Genomic DNA, 20811 nt, shown 5'->3' on the forward strand with positions numbered 1-20811 from the left:
GTATAATTTGCATAATTTGTTTATGACGTTTAAAATTTATTTTTGCTAGTTTTATTTATTAATAGTCATTTTGTATCGAACTTTGAACATGCTTGTTGTCAATAAAAAATAAAATAAAATGAAATAATGTGAACAGAGACAGTTTAGCAGCGATGGACCACTGTATTAATCGGAGCGTCCAACGGATGTAGAAAAGGAAGTCCCGCCTTACAGGCAAAAGAGCCAATCACCTTTTAGTTTCAGACGTCACCTGCGCATTAGCTGAATTAGCCTGAAAAATAGCTTTTTTTTTTTTTTTTTTTTTTTGCGTGATCTGCGCTAAACGAGTACAATTTATAATACCGGTGTTGTCAAATTTTACTGTTGATTTCAAATATGCTCTTTGATCGTAATCTTAACCACCCGTTTTGGAGATTTCGGTCTTTGCCCATTCACACAGATGGGAGCTGTACTTTTATGCCGCTTGTTTACATAGAAAATAGCTACCTGGGAGCGTTTCAAAGATGGCCGCCGAGTGGACTGACTTGTCTTGAAAGGGGCTTTGATATTGGCCGCTCACTTTTATGTCACATACTTTAATTTCGCCCAATTTAAACCCCCATGCTTTTTTAAATATATTATTTAAGCGAAGAAAACAACACCTACATGTGTGTTTAAAATGAATCCCTTAAAAATCAGTGAGTAAACTGGTTCTGCATGGCAATGACATCACTACGGAATCACTACCCTGATTCATTTTAAACACACATGTAAGTGTTGTTTTCTTTGCTTAAGAAACATTATATACAGTATGTTTCTTTCCTTGATTAAGATTTGCAAAACATTCCTTTTGTATTTTACAACAATAAAAATAAACAGATTAAGTTCCACAGCTGTCGTCCGTAACCTTAAGCACAATATTTAATTCTTACTGATAGTGGCACCTGGTGGCCGAGGCTGGTACCGCATGCTAATTGTTAGCTAGCAAGCAAAATATAAATAAATAAATAAAATAATAATTCCCATGCGTTGCCTGTGGAGGAGAATTTTTTTTTTTTTTTTTTTTTTTTTTTTTGTAGGATATAGGTTCAGGAAGGCACTAAGACATCTAAAAAAAAAATCACTTTCGGTTCAGGGCTTCCATACCGTCACTGTCCAGGGAGCAACAGCTTTGGAACAATTTTATTCAGGCAAATGAGCAGTACACCTATTCGTGTGCTTTGAAGGAAGATCCGCAGGACCCTATCCCTCTCTTTCCGCCGTACCCGCCATCTTGCGAGCAACCGGGGGTAAGATGTGCTCTAGACATTATACAGTAAATCATCGATTATATATAATTTAATGCAGTTAACTCGTACACAAAGCACCCATAAAGTTTCTTACCCAACCTGTCTTCGAAATTAAGCCAATGTGTGTGTTGCTTGATATTGTAAACAGTAAAAAATACAGCGTTAAGATGAAGTGTGTCGGTTCCATGTGGGCCATGCGTGCACTTTGAGAGAGACGAGACTGGCAAATAAAAGTGTAGGAAATTGTGTTGCAGTATTTATCGAGATTTTAGTGTCACGTTTGATAGATGTTATGACGTAATGTTAACTTGAGGTGGTTAAGTCAATGTTTTACCAGCAATATAGGCTAACTAATGACAAGCGTTTCTCATATTGTGCAATTATGTCACAAATACAGCGATCTTAACTGTTAATTTTGCATAATTTTACAACTACTTGTTTAGATTTTGTGTATATATTATGTTATCAAACTAGTGTATTGCTTAGTTATTAATGACTATAAGCTGTCAACTGTGATAGTAATTAAAGTAGTTCCTTGGTGTAGTTATAGTTGAATAAAATGTTTATGAAAACTTTTTGTCTCTCTTGCACCTAGTAATCAGGCATCATGACGAACACCAGAGGCAAGAGGAGGGGGACCAGGTACATGTTTGCCAGGCCCTTCCGTAAGCATGGTGAGTTCACTTGAATCACACTGCATTCATTCTCTGGACTATAGTTTTACATGAACATATGTTGGCAGTGTTGATGTAGAATATTTTAGATCTGACGGAGCTTATTTTAGGTCTAACAGAGCTTAATTCTTTCTGCAACAGGCCCAGTCCCTCTGTCCACTTATATGCGTATCTACAAGAAGGGTGATATTGTTGATATCAAGGTAAGTTTAATTACATGAAAGATTTGTATGTCTCAGTATAATTTGTTGTCATAAATTTTGTGCAATGAAAAAAAAAAACGATTACATTTTTACCCAGGGCACAGGAACCGTTCAGAAGGGTATGCCTCATAAGTGCTACCATGGCAAAACAGGACGTGTTTATAATGTTACACAGCATGCTGTAGGCATCATTGTCAACAAGCAAGTCAAGTAAGTAAAGCCCTTGTCACATCTAGATGTTGATGATTAAAATATACTGATATTTTAACCAGAGATGTGTGGAACGACTAATTCCACTGACATTTAAATATTAAGTCGACTAGTCTAAAAAGAAATAAACCCTCAGAAAACAGTCAAAAACACTGTGTTTAAGAACCATTTAAAAATCTTAGACCATTCCAACAGCCAAATCCGACACTAGGGGCGTTTATCAGCAATGTGCTTGCATTAGATTATGATCATTGTACATTAAATATAGAACATGACACGCATTCACTGAATCAGCGTTAGGGAAAACGGGTATATTTATTCAAAACAATTGTATTTCATGACGAACATTAGCATATGGTCTAATATGACAGCTGTTCGGTTAAGAATGCTAACCAATAACAGTTAAGATGAAGAAAAAAAATAGGCTTGTGAGAAATGTACAATAAACCTAATGTATTGTTCTAAACATGACGTTCACAAAGAATAAATGTTAACCAGTAAGCAGCCGGCACATAATTGAAAATAGCCCTCTTGTTAAAAATAATTTTATTTTAAGGGTAAAAATAATTTGGAAAAATAAATAAATGGGCATATCTGGCCTAAAATGACTCACCAAGACGATTTTCCTGCTCTTGAAAAAGCCCTCTCGGTGGGAAAATAACTCGCAAGCATGCACAGATTTAAAAAGACTCAAATGTGAAAACATCCATAGCGACTTGCAAGCCAACGTTTCGGAAATCCTCTTCTTGCATCACTGCCAAAGTGACTTCCATAGCTACACTGAGTTTGCTTATCTTGCGAGAGGACATTTTTCTGTGTGCGCCATGAGTGAGAGAGGTATGAAGCACACACTGTCTGAGAAGTGAAAATGTGTATATTTGCTCCAGATATCATCTTTTAAAATAACTGTATTTGAGGTGCTCCGATACTACTCGGTAGTACTCATATCTGGCTGATACGGGGGGTAAATACTAAGGGTGTAACAGATCGAATTTCTCACAGTTCGGTTTGTATCACGGTTTAAGGGTCACGGTTTCGGTACGGTATTTGCTTTGTTCAGAAAAAAAATATTACTGCCAAATCCAAAGAGTAATCTATTTGGTAAACACTTCAACAGGTTTACCCTTAAATAACAATCATTGTTTTACAACAGTAACCATAGTTTAACCATGGCATTTGTAGTAAAATCATGGTTACTATATAGAAACTACAGTATTACTGTTATAAAACCATGGTTAATTGTATCAAAACAATGATTTCTGCACAGAAAACCATTGTGACAGCAGTCATGCAGTCATTTACTACAATATTATTATAGTAAAACCATGGTTAATTTTTGTCAGGGTCCTTAACTAAAAACAAAACATTTTCTCTAATTACTAAATCAACATTTTAACTTAATATCTGCACTAATACGCTACATACATCAAAAGGAAGTGCACTTCAGTTTAATCTCAACAAATATTCAATATTTGGAAGCTGTACATCACTAGAAAAGGAATAACCTTGCTATTAAAATGCATGCGAGAAGGGATGTTGTGATCATGCTGCAGGAGTATTTTAATAATACGTGGAAATCCCACACGAATACCCCAAGCGCTTTAGATATTGTTTTATGTCTGTCCGAATTAGCGTCTGATTAAAAATGGGAGTGTGGCTCTTTCCCTGGGTGATGTCGGTGTAAAAGATTAATCATGTATCAATGTATTACTATAACGGCATCTTAATGCCATTAATCAAAGCGCATTATTGACACTCGCAATAGATTACAGCCACACGAGGAAACAGGAAGGACTTACATGCACGTTTTTTAAATAAACCCTCATGCGCATTATTGACATATATTACCAGTATACAGCACTCGTGTCGAGCGATGTCTGCAAACAGTGTCTGTTTTGTTAATGTCTTTTGACCATCGCTGTTGTAATTGACTGCAAAAAGAAAATGTTCCCAGAAAGGGGAAACACAGGGAGCTTGTCTATCAGTGTCTCGTTTTCTCCACTTGCCATTTCCAACTACACACAACGCTTGCAAAACTGTGATGTCATCAAGTTGACCCACGTGAAACACTGGCGGAGTGTCCATCTACAAAGCCATACAGGAGCATTAGCGGAGGTTGTAACTGTGCCTGTCTGCTTGATGCTTTTTCTTGTGCTCCAGATGCATCATTAAACTTGAGGTGAACCGACTGCGGTGCCGATGCTTCCCGAACCATGGGTGGCGAACCATATGGTTCGGGTTTTTACCGAGAACCTTTACACCCCTAGTAAATACTCATACTCCGTATCGGTGTCGTCATTTCATATTTTAGAATACAAGTACATTTATATTATGATGTGGTTACATGTGTGCATAGTACTTCTAAGACTAGTTTGAAAACATGAGAAACATTGAAATATTTAAACCATTTAAATCTACAACATCAGGTTTTTTTTATTTTATTCATCTTTACCTGATAAATGTGGATCCTCTCATGCACGTGCCTTCTCTCTCCCTCCCGTGTGTGTGGTGCGAGAGCATGCTTTCCTAAGCACTTTCCAATTATCCAGGATTTGTTTTTACGTATAATTCCAAATTTCATTTTGACAGATAAAATACAGCAAGAAAAAAAATTCGTTTGAAATTAATGCAGGAGTTTTCATTTCATCTGCCATCTCTCGCTCTCTCCGCACACATCTACCTGTCGTAAAATCGTCTGTGACTTCTCTTAATAAATTACAATTTGTCATAGTAAACTCAATAGTTCACGCCAAACAGATTTAGTGTAAATTATGTTGAAGATTAGCGGACAGGCGGTCAGTTCTAGTGATTGAACCGTTTCCTCACAAAAAGTAGTTCATTCAACTTCGTGAAGCATCTTTTCCATATATATCCATTAAAAAAGGACGGCCTCTTGTCTCCTCGCCAGTGTACCACCCATAGATCGCCACGTTACGCTATTCTATACTAACATTGTAGGCTCTCCTTTCAGAAGGGCTCTGCTCACGCCAGAAGGCCATTGTTGCCATAAATGCAGCTACTCCAAAAAATAATTTGTTACGTGTAAAGACGAAGATGGAAAAAATGATGGGAGTTACTGTCTGTCACTTCAGCCCAATAACAACACAGTTTAAAGCGAACAGACGTCGAACTCAGTCAGGCTCAATGCAACAAAACCAGAACAGTCAATCAATACTAAAGCTGCACTGTCCTCTCCATGAATGTACAGAACAATATTAATAACATAACGATAAAGCATGAATAATGTGTACGTGTTAGCTGGGATACTTTTAAAGGTAAGCTACACCCTATTAAAACAGTCCTGAATTGTCATTTTTAATGACTGAAAACACTAATATTGACTATCAAAATATCAAATGCAGGTAGAATGGCATAGTTTTACAAACTCAAAACTACTCTGTATCGGCCGATATCCAAATCTAGGTGCTTGGTACTTATATCGGCCTTCAAAAATTGGCATTGGTGCACCTCTAAATTGTATTAATAATTATATTTTAAATGTTACATTAACATGACAGTAAATTAAACAGCCTTTGTAAAAATATAAAGCCAAACATAAATGTGTAAAAATGTAAAGGGATAAAATATTGACAGACTAGTAATTTCAGCGTCAATTAGCAGCATCATTACCGTTTAGTCGACTAGTCTTGCTCATCCCTAATTTTAACAGTCCTGACATAGCCAGACTCTATGCGTTCAAAGTTTCTGCCTTGTTTTTGTTTTAGTTTATGTAAAGAGGTGGTCACACTACACTTTGCGCTCCACTCACTCGCTTTCAAACACGGGACACCGGAAATGCAACTTTATGCGAAGAACTTTGTTTGACGAGAGGACGAGTGATGAACGGAAGATCAAAGTGTCACATGCTGACCTCTTGGTCATTACAAAGAATACAAATTTCATAGTTGCGTGTTTTGTTGTACAGAAGTGAGTAGACAATATATTTTAACATGTTTAATGTAATATTTATTTGTGATGTATTTACTTTCACTAGAAGGCTTCTCGTGTGACATAATATACTGGCCTGTTGCGTTGTCTGAAACAATGTGCATGCTTAAAGCCTAGTGTGACTGCTCCTCAACTCAATTTGGACTAGTTGGTGATGGCTGAAAGTTATTAGTCACAACAAAAGAGCTTCAAACAAAAGTTTATTCTCTGATGGGATGCAAAGTATAAACATAATATTTTGGGCTAGCCAAAGTTAATCTGAGCAACCTCCAAAGATGCTGATTTATGGAATGCAAACATATGTGTATATGTGAATAATGGTTGATAGACAGTACTGTGTAAAAGTTTTAGGCACATAAGATGTTTCACAAAAGCATTTGTCTTAAGACATTACTGTTGCAAATAGTAGAAGAAAATAGAACAGGGAGCTCTGCAAGAGATGGCATTGCCCCCACAGAGCCCCCCACTGAACATCGAGTCAGTCTGAGATTATATAAAGAGACAGAAGCAACTGAGACAGCTGAAACAGATAGAAGAACTGTGGCGATTTCTCTAAGCTTGGAACATCCTATCTGCCAACAACCAAGAAAAACTGTGTCCAGGTGTACATAGTAGAGTTGGTGCTGTTTTAAAGGTAAAGGTGCTCACACCAAATATTGATTTGGCTTTTTCATGTTTACTGGACTTTGTATGATGTTAATTGATAAATGAAAACTATTTATGGCATTATTTTTGAAGACATCCTCACTATGCAACATTTTCCGCAAGTGCCTAAAACTTTTGCACAGACTGTATGTTTTTGTCAAATGCCAATTGCAAATTGAATTTACAATTGTCCAATGTTTCCTATGGAGAAAAAAGGCAAAAATTCTAATCTAAAAATATTTTTATGTCAGGCCTTTACTGTTTATCCTTTTTATAAAGGAAGGTACTAGAGCATCCTGATAAATTGTTATTCCTTAGTCACCAGAGTAATACTTTTTTAAAGTATTAATGGAGTTTGAGATGGGTGTTCCTAAGTAGGACTGGGGAAAACAATACAGATTTTCCGATAAATGGCGATCTTCACAGAACAGCCGGATTTCTTATAGAAACAGTGCCTTTTTTAGCATGTGTTCAACAAATCAATGTAAATACCTGTAAGTAGTACAAATTATGCATGTAAACAAAATACATAACATACACCACAGAATCCAATATATGCGATATATCATTTGTTGATGGAATACATGGATTTGTTCATTTTTAAAAAGCTAAAATGTGACATGAAAAACTAATAAAATATAATTGGTAAAATAAATATTTTTGTAATATACCAAGTTAGCATTATCTGGGAGAGAATTTCTTTCATATGTAAGAAACGTGGACATGAATATCTGAAACATACCTGCATGTCAGTTGATATCAAATCGAGAGCTTGTGAAAAAGAATAAAATTGGGAAATCAGTATCAATACCCAGCCCTGCTCTGTGTTTTTAAGGTGTGTAACATCCCCAGATTCACTTTGCCATAAGGGCAGTCCAGTGTCCTATATGGTCATTCATGTGGGGAAGAGCAGTGATCCTTAAGCACCCTGGACAGACACATTAATGCCTGTGCCAGATTGTCAATAAGGGAACATGCGTCTCATGGATGATATTTATGATTGCACAACATAACCCCTGTTGTAGTGAGCAACTATTTTTGTTCCTTTCAGAGGCAAGATCCTGGCTAAGAGAATTAATGTGCGTATCGAGCATATTAAGCACTCAAAAAGCAGAGACAGCTTCCTGCAGCGCGTAAAAGAGAATGAGAAGAAGAAAGTGGAGGCCAAGAAGGCAGGCACTTGGATTGAGCTGAAACGCCAGGTATGGGGAATGAATTTGGTATTTTGTCGTGTTTTTTATTTTATTTTTTTACAGTTAACTAGACTTGTGTACAAATGAACAGTTTCATTGCTGTTGTGTATTTTGTTGATGTATATTCATCTTGTTCTCTCCTCTCAGCCTGCTGCTCCACGGCCAGCACACTTTGTCAGCACCAAGAACAATGAGCCTCAGCTCCTGGAGCCCATCCCCTACGAGTTCATGGCATAAGTCTGCTGACCAAAATAAAGTCCTTTGTACAACATACTTCATGTTTGGAACTCTTTACTTTTAAAGAAATCGTGGTTACTAAAATTGCTATTATTTTCATTTTATTTGTTGAAGATAGTTGTAATAGAGTTATAAATGTAGCATTGTTGCTCAGACTAAAAATGAAAGCATTTGTGTACAGCACGGAGCATGTGCAATGAAACCCAAACGTTGATGCAGTTACTTCAGTCCATTTTTTCCTATTATTTGAATGCAGTTATTACACTAGCGACAGTGCTGTTAGAGCTCCACGATTGACAATGTTTTTTTAATTTCCCTTGAAATTGTGATCATGATTATTACAATTAATAGAATTTACATTAAATTACTTTTTTGTGTGGGGCAAATTACAATCCATATTTATGTGAGCTACACCTCCACAAACAAGCTTAGAACTTTGTTCCTTAATTGTCTTTGTTATATCATAATGGGAGCGTTCTAGTTTTGTTGCACCATTACATATAGGCTTACGTACTCCATGAACATGCCAGCAATTGGTTAAAATGCTCACCCACCAATTAATTTTTATTTTTTTAATTCAACAGGAGTAGATCTAAGTGGAATGCTGTAATTTACACTTTTCATGATTAGTTAATTGTAGCAGCCATAATTGTAATCTCGATTAATTTTGTAGCCTTTAAGTGCTGTTAGGCCATCATAATAGCAGTTAAAGCTAAAGTGTCATTTCTGTGCCACCGATGGAGTTGCTAAAATAAACATTTGCTTTCAAGTAGCCTTTCTAGAGTGCTGCAGAGACTGTGTTTACAGTTTTTGAGAAAATTATCCTACAAATAGCTTATATTTGTCTTTGCTTATTAAGCTAAGATAGAAGTCTTTTAACACCTTAAATATGACACAAGCTTTAAAGGACATTTGCAGATTTAGTTACCTGTCTGAAAGAAAACCAGCTGTGTATTCCTACTGCTATAATTGGATTTCACTGTTATGTAGGGTGTTATTTCTAAAAAATAATAGCCAATTTTAAAGATGCTCATATAGTGCGAAGCTTGCTGTCTCACCAAACAGTCAGGAATGTAGTGTTCAGTGAAGCAAACCTTTTAAGTTTTAAGATGGTTCAAATCAAAACGTTCTCACTTATCTTTCTTGATGCCTCGTTTACATTTTAACACGCTTATGAGATGTTTATTCAAGGACTTTCTTTTTCTAAAACGACCTCCATTCACAAATTATGACAAATTAGGATTTGCCACTCAAAGCAATGTGGACTGAGCCTGATGTTGGCAATATTGTTTTTTTAGTTCCTCTTGCTTAAAAAGCATGCTTCCACTATCGTGATCCTTGACAGAAGATTTTGGTCTAAAAATGTCAACTTTAGGCTCATCATGCTAAATTTTCTTTTTAAAGTTGTCAGGGTTTGTCTTAAGGGCTATACACCAAACTCTAGTGCTTAAATGTTGACCTTTCTCTGAAGTGTCTTCTGTTTAGCTACTTTCCCCAAGAGCCTGAAATCAGTAAAGTGAAGAGATTGATAGAGATGAGCATGAACGCTCTTATTTGCTGTTTTAGTTTTGAGAACTGACGAAGCCACAATAGAACTGGCGACTTCAAAATTAGTGATGGTGTATCATGTTAATGCATTTATTGCATATGCGGAATTTTAGGTAGGTATGATGTGGACATGCGCCTACCAACTTTTAGGAAATCGAAAATGTCCCAACCAACATTTGGGCAATTTTACCACACAGAAAATACTGTAAATTTATACTATGCTTTTATTTTCATTTGAACAACTATTAAATGTCCTTAGTATAATTATTAATGTGTAAATTATTGCCCAACTTCTTCACATATGCGTATTGTCACCTGGCACCTGTTACTTTTCTCAGCGCTGTGTAGGATGCACCAATCACAGTCGTTTGTAAGATTTTTGTTATTATTTATTATTATTTTCTGGAGATTACGCGGGCGGATTTCCATTGGTATTTTACGTCCAATCCTTGAAATGAGTAGATTTACAAGCATACTTTTCGTGTACAAAATGTTTCCTGTAAAAAAGTCAAAACGTCCTGAGTCTTGAATGCAGCCCAATGGAGGATTCTGCTTTTTCGGCCGGTAAGCGCCTTCTTGAGGTGCAGGATTTTAAGATGTTTTTAGAACTCCCAATAAAAGTTTTATTTTGCACATTGGAGAAGAGCATCGGGATTAGAAAGTAATGTTGTGTCAATAAAATAAGGCATTTGTGATAATAATTGTAGGTTGTCTAAATGCTGCTTTGTTCACATAAAAATCTAAGAACATATGATTAAGCAATATGAGAAAAGATTATGTGGGAGTTGGAAAACAGAAAGTGTTATACAATGACAATGCTCTATTCTCCTAATTGAATTTAATTGTTTATTTTGTGATGTCATTTTACACATGTAAATTGTTAATTTGCCCTTTGTTTAGATTTCCATATTCCATTTGTTTAATGATGGATAATACATTTTACAGAATGTCACTTTACATCTGAAAAGGACTCTAATTAACAAAGATTCATAACATTTTATGGATTTCATTGTTATGTATTTCAGTTTTGGAGATTTTACTTGTATATAATTATTTACATTTCTATTAATGTTGTATTTCTGCTTAGATCTCAAACAGAAATTCTTATGTAAATGGTACTTCTATCATCTTTGTATTGCAGCTTAGACTTGAAACTTTGAAGATGCACATTTTTCTTTTTTTTTTCATAGGGGAGGTATCGCTATAAGCCATTTTGGCTTCAAACCTCTCCTGCACAATGTTCAAATTTTTTGGTTTTAATTCTTTTTGTCTTTTGTTGTGTTGTGGAAATACAATAAATAATAAAAATAACATTTGTCTCAAAATTACTAAACTACACCATTAATTTTCATATAAAATAAGAAAATGTTTATGTTACGTTTACTTCAGTGAAGATCTACAGTACTCAATTTCATTCATGGAGAAAAAAATTAAATATTTGTCATGCTTTAGGGGCAGATTGCTGTCATCTGCTGGAAAACATTTTTTTTTTTTTCATTTTTTTTCATTTTTATTTTTTTTTATAAAATTACATGAAATTACAACTGAGGTCCACTCAAATGCCACTCATAGTTTAGCTTTTTTTTTTTTTTTTTTTTTTAGGTGTTTTGAAGTGTCAGTTTTTGCAGTGATGCCACATTATGATTACTAAACATGGTGCTACAAAGAGAAGACTTAGAGTAAGATTTTTGTTACCTATCATTTATTTCAAACATTCAACTCAACTCAATAGAGTAAATTACTAAAAAAAAAAGTAAACAAAACCAACAGCAATAAACAGAAATGAACAGGAGTGAACAGTGATAATTCGTTGTGTACAAACAATATTTTTTCAATGGCAAACTTGGCATTTTTTCAAGCATGAACATTCAGTGAACTAAACAGCAATAACGAGCATCAACAAATAAATTATTCATAAAAAAACAACCAATAAAGGGTATAGAACAGTATAAAACAGTGAAGAATGATACTAAGTATCATCATAAACTATAGTCTTGTTTATGAATCCACGCACACATGGCAGAAGGTTGTGTAAATGTGTGTGTGTTCTCCATTGTTGATGCGTTGTGGTCTCACCACTTCATTTCTGTGTGTGTTCTGCATTGTGGCTGATTTTATTTGTAAAATTATATTAAAAATGCTCTCTGTTATAGTGTCACCTGTTCATTCCTTTGTGTGACTGTGTGTATGTGTGTGTGTGAGAGAGAGAGAGAGAGAGAGAGAGAGAGAGAGCATGTGTATCGGCATTGTGGATGTGTTATAATATCACCCCTTCATTTATGTGTGTGTGTGTTCTGCATTGTGGCTGATTTATTGAATTTATTTGACAAAAAAAAAAAAAGAAAAAAAAATGGTTTGGTTTTATCGTCTCCTCCATTCATTTCCTATGTGGGGTCAAATTTGACCCCGAACAGTAAGCGTGTGAGTATTTTTGTCACACCACCACACCACCAGATTCCAGCCCAATGTGTGCGTGTGTGTGTGTGTGTGTGTGTGTGTGTGTGTGTATAGATAGCAAATGTAGGAAAAGTCACCAAATTTCATGCCACTGAGTTGAAGGAAAACATGTTTTTTAAAGCAGCAAAGTTCAAAAGGGGTCAAAATTGACCCCAAGAGTACATAAGGGTTAATATGTTGGGCCAAATGAATAAGAAATTAAACTTGTTATATGCAGTGGTGGAAATGGACAAAATTCACTGGGGGGACCCTAATGGGGTGGAGGGGTGAAAGGTCACTGAACAACATTTATGAATTTGATGTGTATAAAACGCCTTTTATTCAACAGAATTTGTGCTTGGGGAGAATTATCTGTGCAATTCCATCCAAATTAAAGATGCAACCAACACATGGGGTGCAGTCACAGACCTTTCAAATACATGTGTTAAAGGTTAAAGAAAACTGCAGAATGTTTTAGACCTTTCAGTTTAGTGCATTGTTATACACATGTAAAGTTGTAGGGAAGAGGGGGAATGCAGTTGACTCTGACTAAAGAAAGAGGAGACAGGAGTTTCTTTTCGAACTGTATTGACAGTAGCATAAACCATATGAAAACATAATCATCAGTGAGGAGCAAGGAGCACTCAAGATTGTAAACTACAGAAGATGAAAATGATGCAACCATACATTTTCTTTATGGCTATGGAGAGCATTAGAACAAACACTTGAACGGTCAGTGTAATAAAAAAAAAATGGTACAGTAAAAGTCCATAGTGGCTTGATAATCTGCACTAATGACAGCTAAAAAGTTTAATTACATATCTCTATATTGACAAACATAGTTTCTATTTACAATTCACATTTAGGCTAACATAACTATGGATATAATGCTTAGTAAGCTATAATAGTAAAATGAGTAAGGACGTTTAAAATAGTCTCAGTAGTGATGCACCGAAATGAAAAGGTCTAAATACAATTTTCCTACCAAAAAATAAAATAAAATAGATATTTCTCCTTTTCCCGCATAATGAATGAGTGCTGGGTAACTGGTCTCAGCCATGATAAACCATGCCCCCAGCATATGAGGAAGCACTCGTGTGTGTACAAATGGCATTTATTTGTGCACTAAATTACACTTATTTCAGTTTATTTGTGTATTGTATTGTGACTCGTGAGTGAAGTAAGTTTGTACATTCTTCTGGTTTGTGGATTTGTCAGGATTTGTTGCGTGCATTTGTTGATGCATGTGTAAATCTGTCACGTGCTTGTGGATCCCCATGCTAATTAAGAACCTGTTGAGCACATATGTGGGAGGTTATGAGGTTATGTTTTCACTCAATACGTGTCTCATCAACTATAAACGCGAGCTCTTCGGCAAGACACTTGGATAATTTCATGTACGATCACGCAGCTTTATCGATGTAATGTAATCGTTTCTGATATCGTTTCTGTTATCGGATCTGTTAAAGGATTGTGTTCAGATTATCGTTCGGTGCATCCCTAGACTGAAGTAAATTCTCAGTCTGAGCCTGAGGTGATGTGAGGACGCAGAGTCTCACACTGACAGATACGCATTCCACTAGCTGCGTTTATTACGTAATTTCTACCCATTCACGAAAGTTAACACAACGCAAGTTACGCAAACACAGACGCAATAGATCCCACAACATTTATGTGCGTAACTCGCATAACTTTCGTAGGCTATTCAGTGGATACAAAATAAATATCCTCTTTGTTCACTTAAATGTAATCAGTTTGAACTCCCCGGACGCATTTAATATTGTATAAACAATGCAGTAATAATTGCATTTAAATATTTAATTTTCAACACAACACAATAAGGCATTTTCTAAAAGTAATTTACAGTAGCGCCAGTGCTGAGTGGTAGTTCTTAAGTGCTGTCACTAGAGGGCAGTATTAGCTATAACTCAGTGTGACCCACTAAAGATACTCTTGGTGTGGCGAGAGGACATTGATAGCTATTCTTCCAAACGTTATTTTTGGGCGCATATTTGCATATCTGATCTACTTATCAGAACAGCCTCATGGCCAGCAGATCATGACTTGAGAAAAGTTTTCGAGAAAATGCTTTAATGAGTTCTGTTGACATCAAAGCATCTAACTATAGGCAGTCAGGGCAGAATCTCAAGACATTCGAATTTACATTATGATTTAACACACGAGTTGAAAGTTTTCATATTAAAGGAATATTTCGGTTTCAGTACAAGGGAAGCTCAGTCTACCGCATTCGTGACATAGTGTTGATTACCGCACAAAATAATTTCTACTCATCCCTCCTTTTCTTAAAAAAAAAAAAAAAAAAAAAGCAAATAGCCAGATTACAGTGAGGCACAATGAAAGTAAATGGGGTCAATTTGTGGAGAGTTTAAAGGCAGGAATGTGAAGCTTATACTTTTATAAAAGTACTTACATTAATTCTTATGTTAAAACTTGTGTATTATTTGGGCTGAAAAGTTGTTTAAAACGCTGTTTTTACTGTCGTTTTAGTGTTTACAGTTACGTCATCATGGCAGCAAAGTTGTACAATTTGATAACTTTACAAAGAAAAGGTTAGTAAGTGATTTTATCACACTAAAATCACATTAGCACACACATTGTTTATGTCTTGAGGCTATACTATTGAAACAGTGAGTATTTTAATGTTTACAGACTGGCCCCATTCACTTCTATTATAAGTGCCACACTGTAACCCAGATTTGTGTTTTTTTTTTTTTTTTTTTGAGTCAAAATACTCATTATGCCACAAATGCTGATGATTGAGCTTAACTTGTATTGAATATGGAATATCCCTTTAAATTAAACACAAATCACAAACACAGTGTTCATTTTGGTAAATGTTTATATTTGAGGAGAAATGATGCTGACTTAAATGTTCTTTCATGAAATAAAAAAATTAAAAGAAACAGTGCAGTCTAAAACATTTGCAAAATAGTGCATCCATTATTAAAAAAGTTGCAATAAAATAACAGTTTAAATAATTAAACACCCCTTTCTATTCCCCTCAAAGTGTAAAGTAAAGAGTGAGTTTGAGTCATGTCACCAATCCAAAAAACATGCTCACCTCAAAATGTCCAAATTTGCTGATGCTTTTGTCTTGTTTTTGGTGTGTGTACACTTGATATTATATATCTGCAGTTCTGGGCCTTTATTGTGTGTGTGGTGTGGGTGTTTGTGTGGTTTGGTGTGTAAGTGAGGACCACCTCTCTCTATCTTGAGTTGTGGTGTGTAATCAGAGTGGCTGAATGCTTGACTGGATTTCTAACAAATATGTTATCTCATCCCACCTCAGTACTTCACCCAATATTTGCTTCAATTAGGGTCAGTTTACCGAGATACGCCGCAGCTGTGTGGGTGTGTATGACGCTTGTGAAAACAGCCTTAATTTCATAGTGTTCTCATGTCACTTATGACAATTTGTATTTTATAATGTCTAGGGGGAGAGTGGGGCTAGTTTTAACACTTTTTACTCCAGTGAATATTTCTTAGTGTAGGCCCTATGTTTGTTTTAGAAAGTCAGTTTCTAGAGGTATTTAACAATTGAAAAACTGCTTAAAGCAGACGCAAAAACACATTCGGTGTGAACAACACCCTATTTCCCAGGATAAAAGATACGGTTAATTTAACTCAAGTTGACCTTTAGTGATCGTGGGTCATGTTGTCACCCTACATGGGGTAAGTTGTCACAATATAATAGAATTTTGATCATCAGGGTGGGGAAGTGGTTGTCTCTTCATCGGACCAGGAGGGCTGTCAGAAGTTTTGGGGGTTTTGGGGCACAAGCAAAATCTATAGAGTGGACAATCTTTTTGACTTAAAACTGTGCCCTTGTAATTTCCATGTGTGACAGTTAGCTCCAGTCTCCCCTATAAAGGATGTTTATATATTATATTGAGCATAATACCTTGAACAAATTCAGTTTTTAAGTAGCCTAAACAACAGAACTATCTACTTAGAAATATCAGATAAGTATCGCCATATCAGCACATCTGCATTAAAGTAAATCAACTACTTGATTTAGATTAGCTGCTACTGTGATGCAGAATGTGTCCTGCATAGTCTGTTCACTCTGTCCTTAGGGGACACACAGGTCTAGGAATTAGTCAGAGTATTAGGATGGCAAGCTGAGAGGTCATTGCAAGACTGTGAGAATGTGTGAGGATGACTAGATAACCTCATTGTATACTGTGCCTATCCGTTGCCTCTGCTATCATGCTGGTGTTAGATATTTGTTAGAATTGGAAAGAAGGTGATGAGGTCTCGCCGAGGTCATAATCAATAGTATCAATCAACAAGTGACATGCTGACCTAGTATTGATCACTACAAAGATGTTGAAAGAACTATAATGGCATGGAATTTCCCTGTGCAGTCAAGTGTCAGTAAGTCCTAGTGGCTGACCGGATCTTTCCATCTTCAAGATTTTTGAATTTAAAGATTTTAGAATAGCAGGGAATGTTGTTCTGGACCCACACGTCTTTAGTGTATGGGGCTGGGGCCCACCCTTTAAATTCAAACAATGTCCCTGACTGTAACATTTGCAATATCATACACAAAATAAAACTGAAAATATGGCATTTGCATTCAGTTGTTATCTGTCGCATAAATTAAAGCTGATGTGTGTACATTTTTTCAGAGTGATCACACTGTGAATTTGGCAGTCTGTGCATACCGAAATTTGAACCATTTCCCCCAGTGGCCGAACCTGGAAGTGTTGTTGAGGTGAAATGTCCACAGAGTGGTGCCAAAAGTGAGTTATATTTTTTTGTTGTAAATGATGTAACATAGTCAACGGGAATGCATATTTTATTAACCATACTCCCTAACCCAAACACCAACCCTAAACCTAAATGTCAGAGGGGTAAAAAATGTATTTTAGAGCGAAAATGTAACCTTCGAATGGCGATCAACATTGTTTATGTGAATGCATTTACTTCCTGGTTTCCATGGGACCAGAATTTATGCTTATAGTCTGCTCATGCAACACATCAGTAGTGCCACAGGTTCCAGGAAAAGTGAACAGGAGTGAATTGATGCAGAAATGTCTGATGGGAGATGGCGCTTGTTAGCAATTTGGCAGAATGGGGTCGATTTTAAGGTACATGAAAATTCAGAAGCAGCATGTCAATTTCTCGTGTAATCATGTTAAAATCTGTTCTCGTATTCCAGATTAATATGTGTCAGTTATAGAGTAAGCCATTTTTAACACTATCAAAACATTACTTTGTTTTTTGGAGTAGTCTGTCCAAGCCAACACAACAACATTGGCTCGACCAATAATATGAGTTTGGTGCAGGACTATCTGTTTGTACAACCATTGAAAACGTAGGGAGTTTTCTGGAATCGTTTTGAAAACCATAATTATTTTTGCAATTCCGTTTGGTGACCAAGTGTCGCAGAAATTAAACACTTCAGCATTAATGTAATTTTGTTCAATTCCTTTTATGCTTAAATGGTTCTTGAATGCACACAACCATGTTTGTATGTGCATTTTTAGTGTCCTGGTACACGTTGTCTGAAGTGCTGCATGGCTCTGACTCATAAATTGAATAAAACAGAGTAAACAGACACAAGAGAGGTAGAGAGCAAAAAGGGATGGAGCTGAGTGGGCAGAAGCAAGTCATGCAACATAAGGTCCTTAATCATACCTGTTTGACACTCAGAGATTTAGGCAATCAAATAGTGCGGCAGCTGTATCGACCTCAATTGTTACACATTAACTTTCCTCTCTCAGCCAGGGAGACAAGCAAACATGGAAGAAAAAGATAGTACAACTAGACATCATGTTGTCTTCTCCTACCACAGTCTCTTTTTGAAACCACACATAGGTTGTGAAATCAGGGAGACGGCTCACATGTGAGACTGAAGGTATCCTATCAGCACCAAAAACACACTGTTTGGCTGTGAGCTAGTGTTTGTCTTTTTTGCTTGTTGGTGCTTATCAAGACAGATCATGGCCATGCAGATACAGAGACAGCTTTATTGATCAGTCCCAAACATGGGGTGGGTTGGAACACAGCAAGACCGGATGATGTGAAGGAAGAGGCATGGTGATTATAAAGCAGGAATGTTCACTGCTGTGTCACAATTAGCTTGATAGAGGGTCCAATTGAAGCTCCAACCGATTTTTGTCTTATTTAGACCCACTACTCCATCGGTAAGGCTCAAGCACCCCTTCATCAACACCAAACCAGAAATGTGTTCCTCTTTTAAAATATAATATAATATTTTACTGGATATTAGAATAAAAAATGAACCAGGTCTTGGGGCAAAAATGCCACAGAAAGTGACAAAAACGCCCCAGTTCAAATTCCTCATTACAGAGTTTCTTCATGTGTTATCTAATATTTGAAATATTTTATAATATTTTATTCTTGGCTTGTCTAGTTATGGGTGAAAATGTGATTCAATTGAAGTATTTAACATAAAGGTCAACATGCTGTGTTTTTGTTTTAAAAATTTGCCCTCAAAAGGTAAAATTGCCTTTTAATGAAAAATGTTGATGTCTAACTACTGGATATAATTTAGCATTTTTATTAATAAATTATTAATGAAAGTATGAATGAAAGACAATTTTAATAAAGGAAAAAAAACTGTATTTAAAAAAAACCAGACTCACTAGCACACAAATGAATAAAACTTGCACACATTTGCTAAATGTTATAAACTGGAAAATTCATATAAGATTAATCATCATTAGTTATTTTAAACAATTAATGTTTCTGTTTTACAAGACAGAACATTAAATCTAACATTAAAAACCAGTGTTAGATTTTGGTTGTGTTTACCGTTAAATTATTTAAATGTAAGGTCTGGGATTTAGCCTTATGAATAATTGATACACTGAAGTTCTGTATCAGGTCATTCCAATATACTTTTCAGCAGGGGAAAGAAAAAAAACATCTAGCCTTAGGGCAAAGGGCAGCAGGCGGGAAATTAGAAATAGTTTACAGTATGCAATGCTGATTTTGAAATAGATCAGGATCACCTTGGGACACGTAGCATAGAATGAGAGCAATGGATCATGGCTGTAGTAAATCATACATATCAGCAATCTGTACTCGGAGGCTGATAAACCACAATTTGGGCTGAAACTTCCACGTGTGTAAATGATGGATCGAGCCAGGCAGTCTTTTAACACTCTCAGACAGAAACATTAATTCACAGGCTTGAATGGAGCCACCACTGACAGTTTAATATCCACATAAATCTCTGTCAGACAAACCCAAAGACCTTCAGTCCCGATCACAAGTCTGTGAAGGTGAACCTCTGTGTTTATCAGGTGTCAGACCATGTGTGAATCACCATACAAAATAAACAGTAGAGGTGATGCATTATGTGTTTGTTAAAACAAAAAGACATGGCAAATAAAAACATTGTATTTCTTCTTATATTTAAGTTCACATAATTAATGCCAGTAAAAAATAATATTACATTTTATATTCCAACAGTGTATGCAGCAGTCTCTCGACTGTCAGTGTAGATTATTGCTAATGTAACACAATTCTTGATTATTATTATTTATTTATTTATTTTATTTATTTATTTTTTTGCCACAACATAATTATATTGTGTGCAATCAAATTTAATTTGTAAAAATGAAGTGGGTCAACTTAAATAATTTTCATTGGCCATAACCATAACCATAATGTCAGGTTCCAAGTATGCACCGAGGCATGAGTTAAAAACTGTAAATTAATGTCTCACTATTTGCTTTTTATTGCAGTATTTGTACTGGTGGTGTTGTGTTTGTTGTTCCTTTGGGTTTTGTGTCATATGAGTGCATGTACTTCCAAAAACATGATTGTTGATTGTCACCGTCATTGTGGTTTGTGTGTTGGATGTTTTGCAGCCCTGCATGCACAAAGTCATCTTTTATTGCTGAGACTACAAGCTCACAGCTGCAGCTCTTACAGCTACAAATGTTTGAGAAAAAAAGAAAAGAACTCGAAAGTGGCATAAATTAAGTTCCCTCAATGTTATTAAAATGATGACTTTGACAAATGTTTATCTAGTTGATGTGACTAAATGAATTTAAGTTCGTACAACAATCAAATTAATTTAAATAAATTAGTTTTTAATGTAAAAAATGTAATTTAATTGTGTGGAAACAATTATTATTATTATTAAGTTAATTGAACGTTTTTAAAATTTGTACATTATTGACAACTATACATTGCAAAGTGGAAAATAAGACCAAAAAGAGACATACAATTAGGGGATAAATAAAAATACGTTATCAACATAATTTAATACATTGTCATTTTTTAATTGATATTCAATACTAAAGACTCTTTCAGTAGATCCAATAGCCTACTATTAAAAAGAGGTAGAATTTAGGTTGACAATTTACAATATTTTGGTTTGTGGATATAATATTTTCCATGCAGAATATAGGCTAAGTTTACCACATCCTCCATCCTCGTGTTCTCC

At 35.6% G+C, this 20811-nt stretch overlaps 1 protein-coding gene across 1 annotated transcript; it reads left to right on the top strand.

The window, feature by feature from the left end:
• Positions 1–1184: 1184 nt before the first annotated feature.
• rpl21 (ribosomal protein L21) lies at positions 1185–8414 on the top strand. The gene is made up of 6 exons (XM_051687366.1): positions 1185–1268; positions 1864–1942; positions 2084–2145; positions 2243–2355; positions 8000–8150; positions 8289–8414. Exons 2-6 carry the CDS (start codon positions 1876–1878, stop codon positions 8376–8378), a joined length of 483 nt encoding a protein of 160 aa, XP_051543326.1. The 5' UTR covers positions 1185–1268; positions 1864–1875; the 3' UTR covers positions 8379–8414.
• The last annotated feature ends 12397 nt before the right edge of the window (positions 8415–20811 follow it).

The sequence above is a fragment of the Myxocyprinus asiaticus genome, chromosome 44, assembly GCF_019703515.2.
Source record: "Myxocyprinus asiaticus isolate MX2 ecotype Aquarium Trade chromosome 44, UBuf_Myxa_2, whole genome shotgun sequence".
Classification (NCBI taxonomy): domain Eukaryota; kingdom Metazoa; phylum Chordata; class Actinopteri; order Cypriniformes; family Catostomidae; genus Myxocyprinus; species Myxocyprinus asiaticus.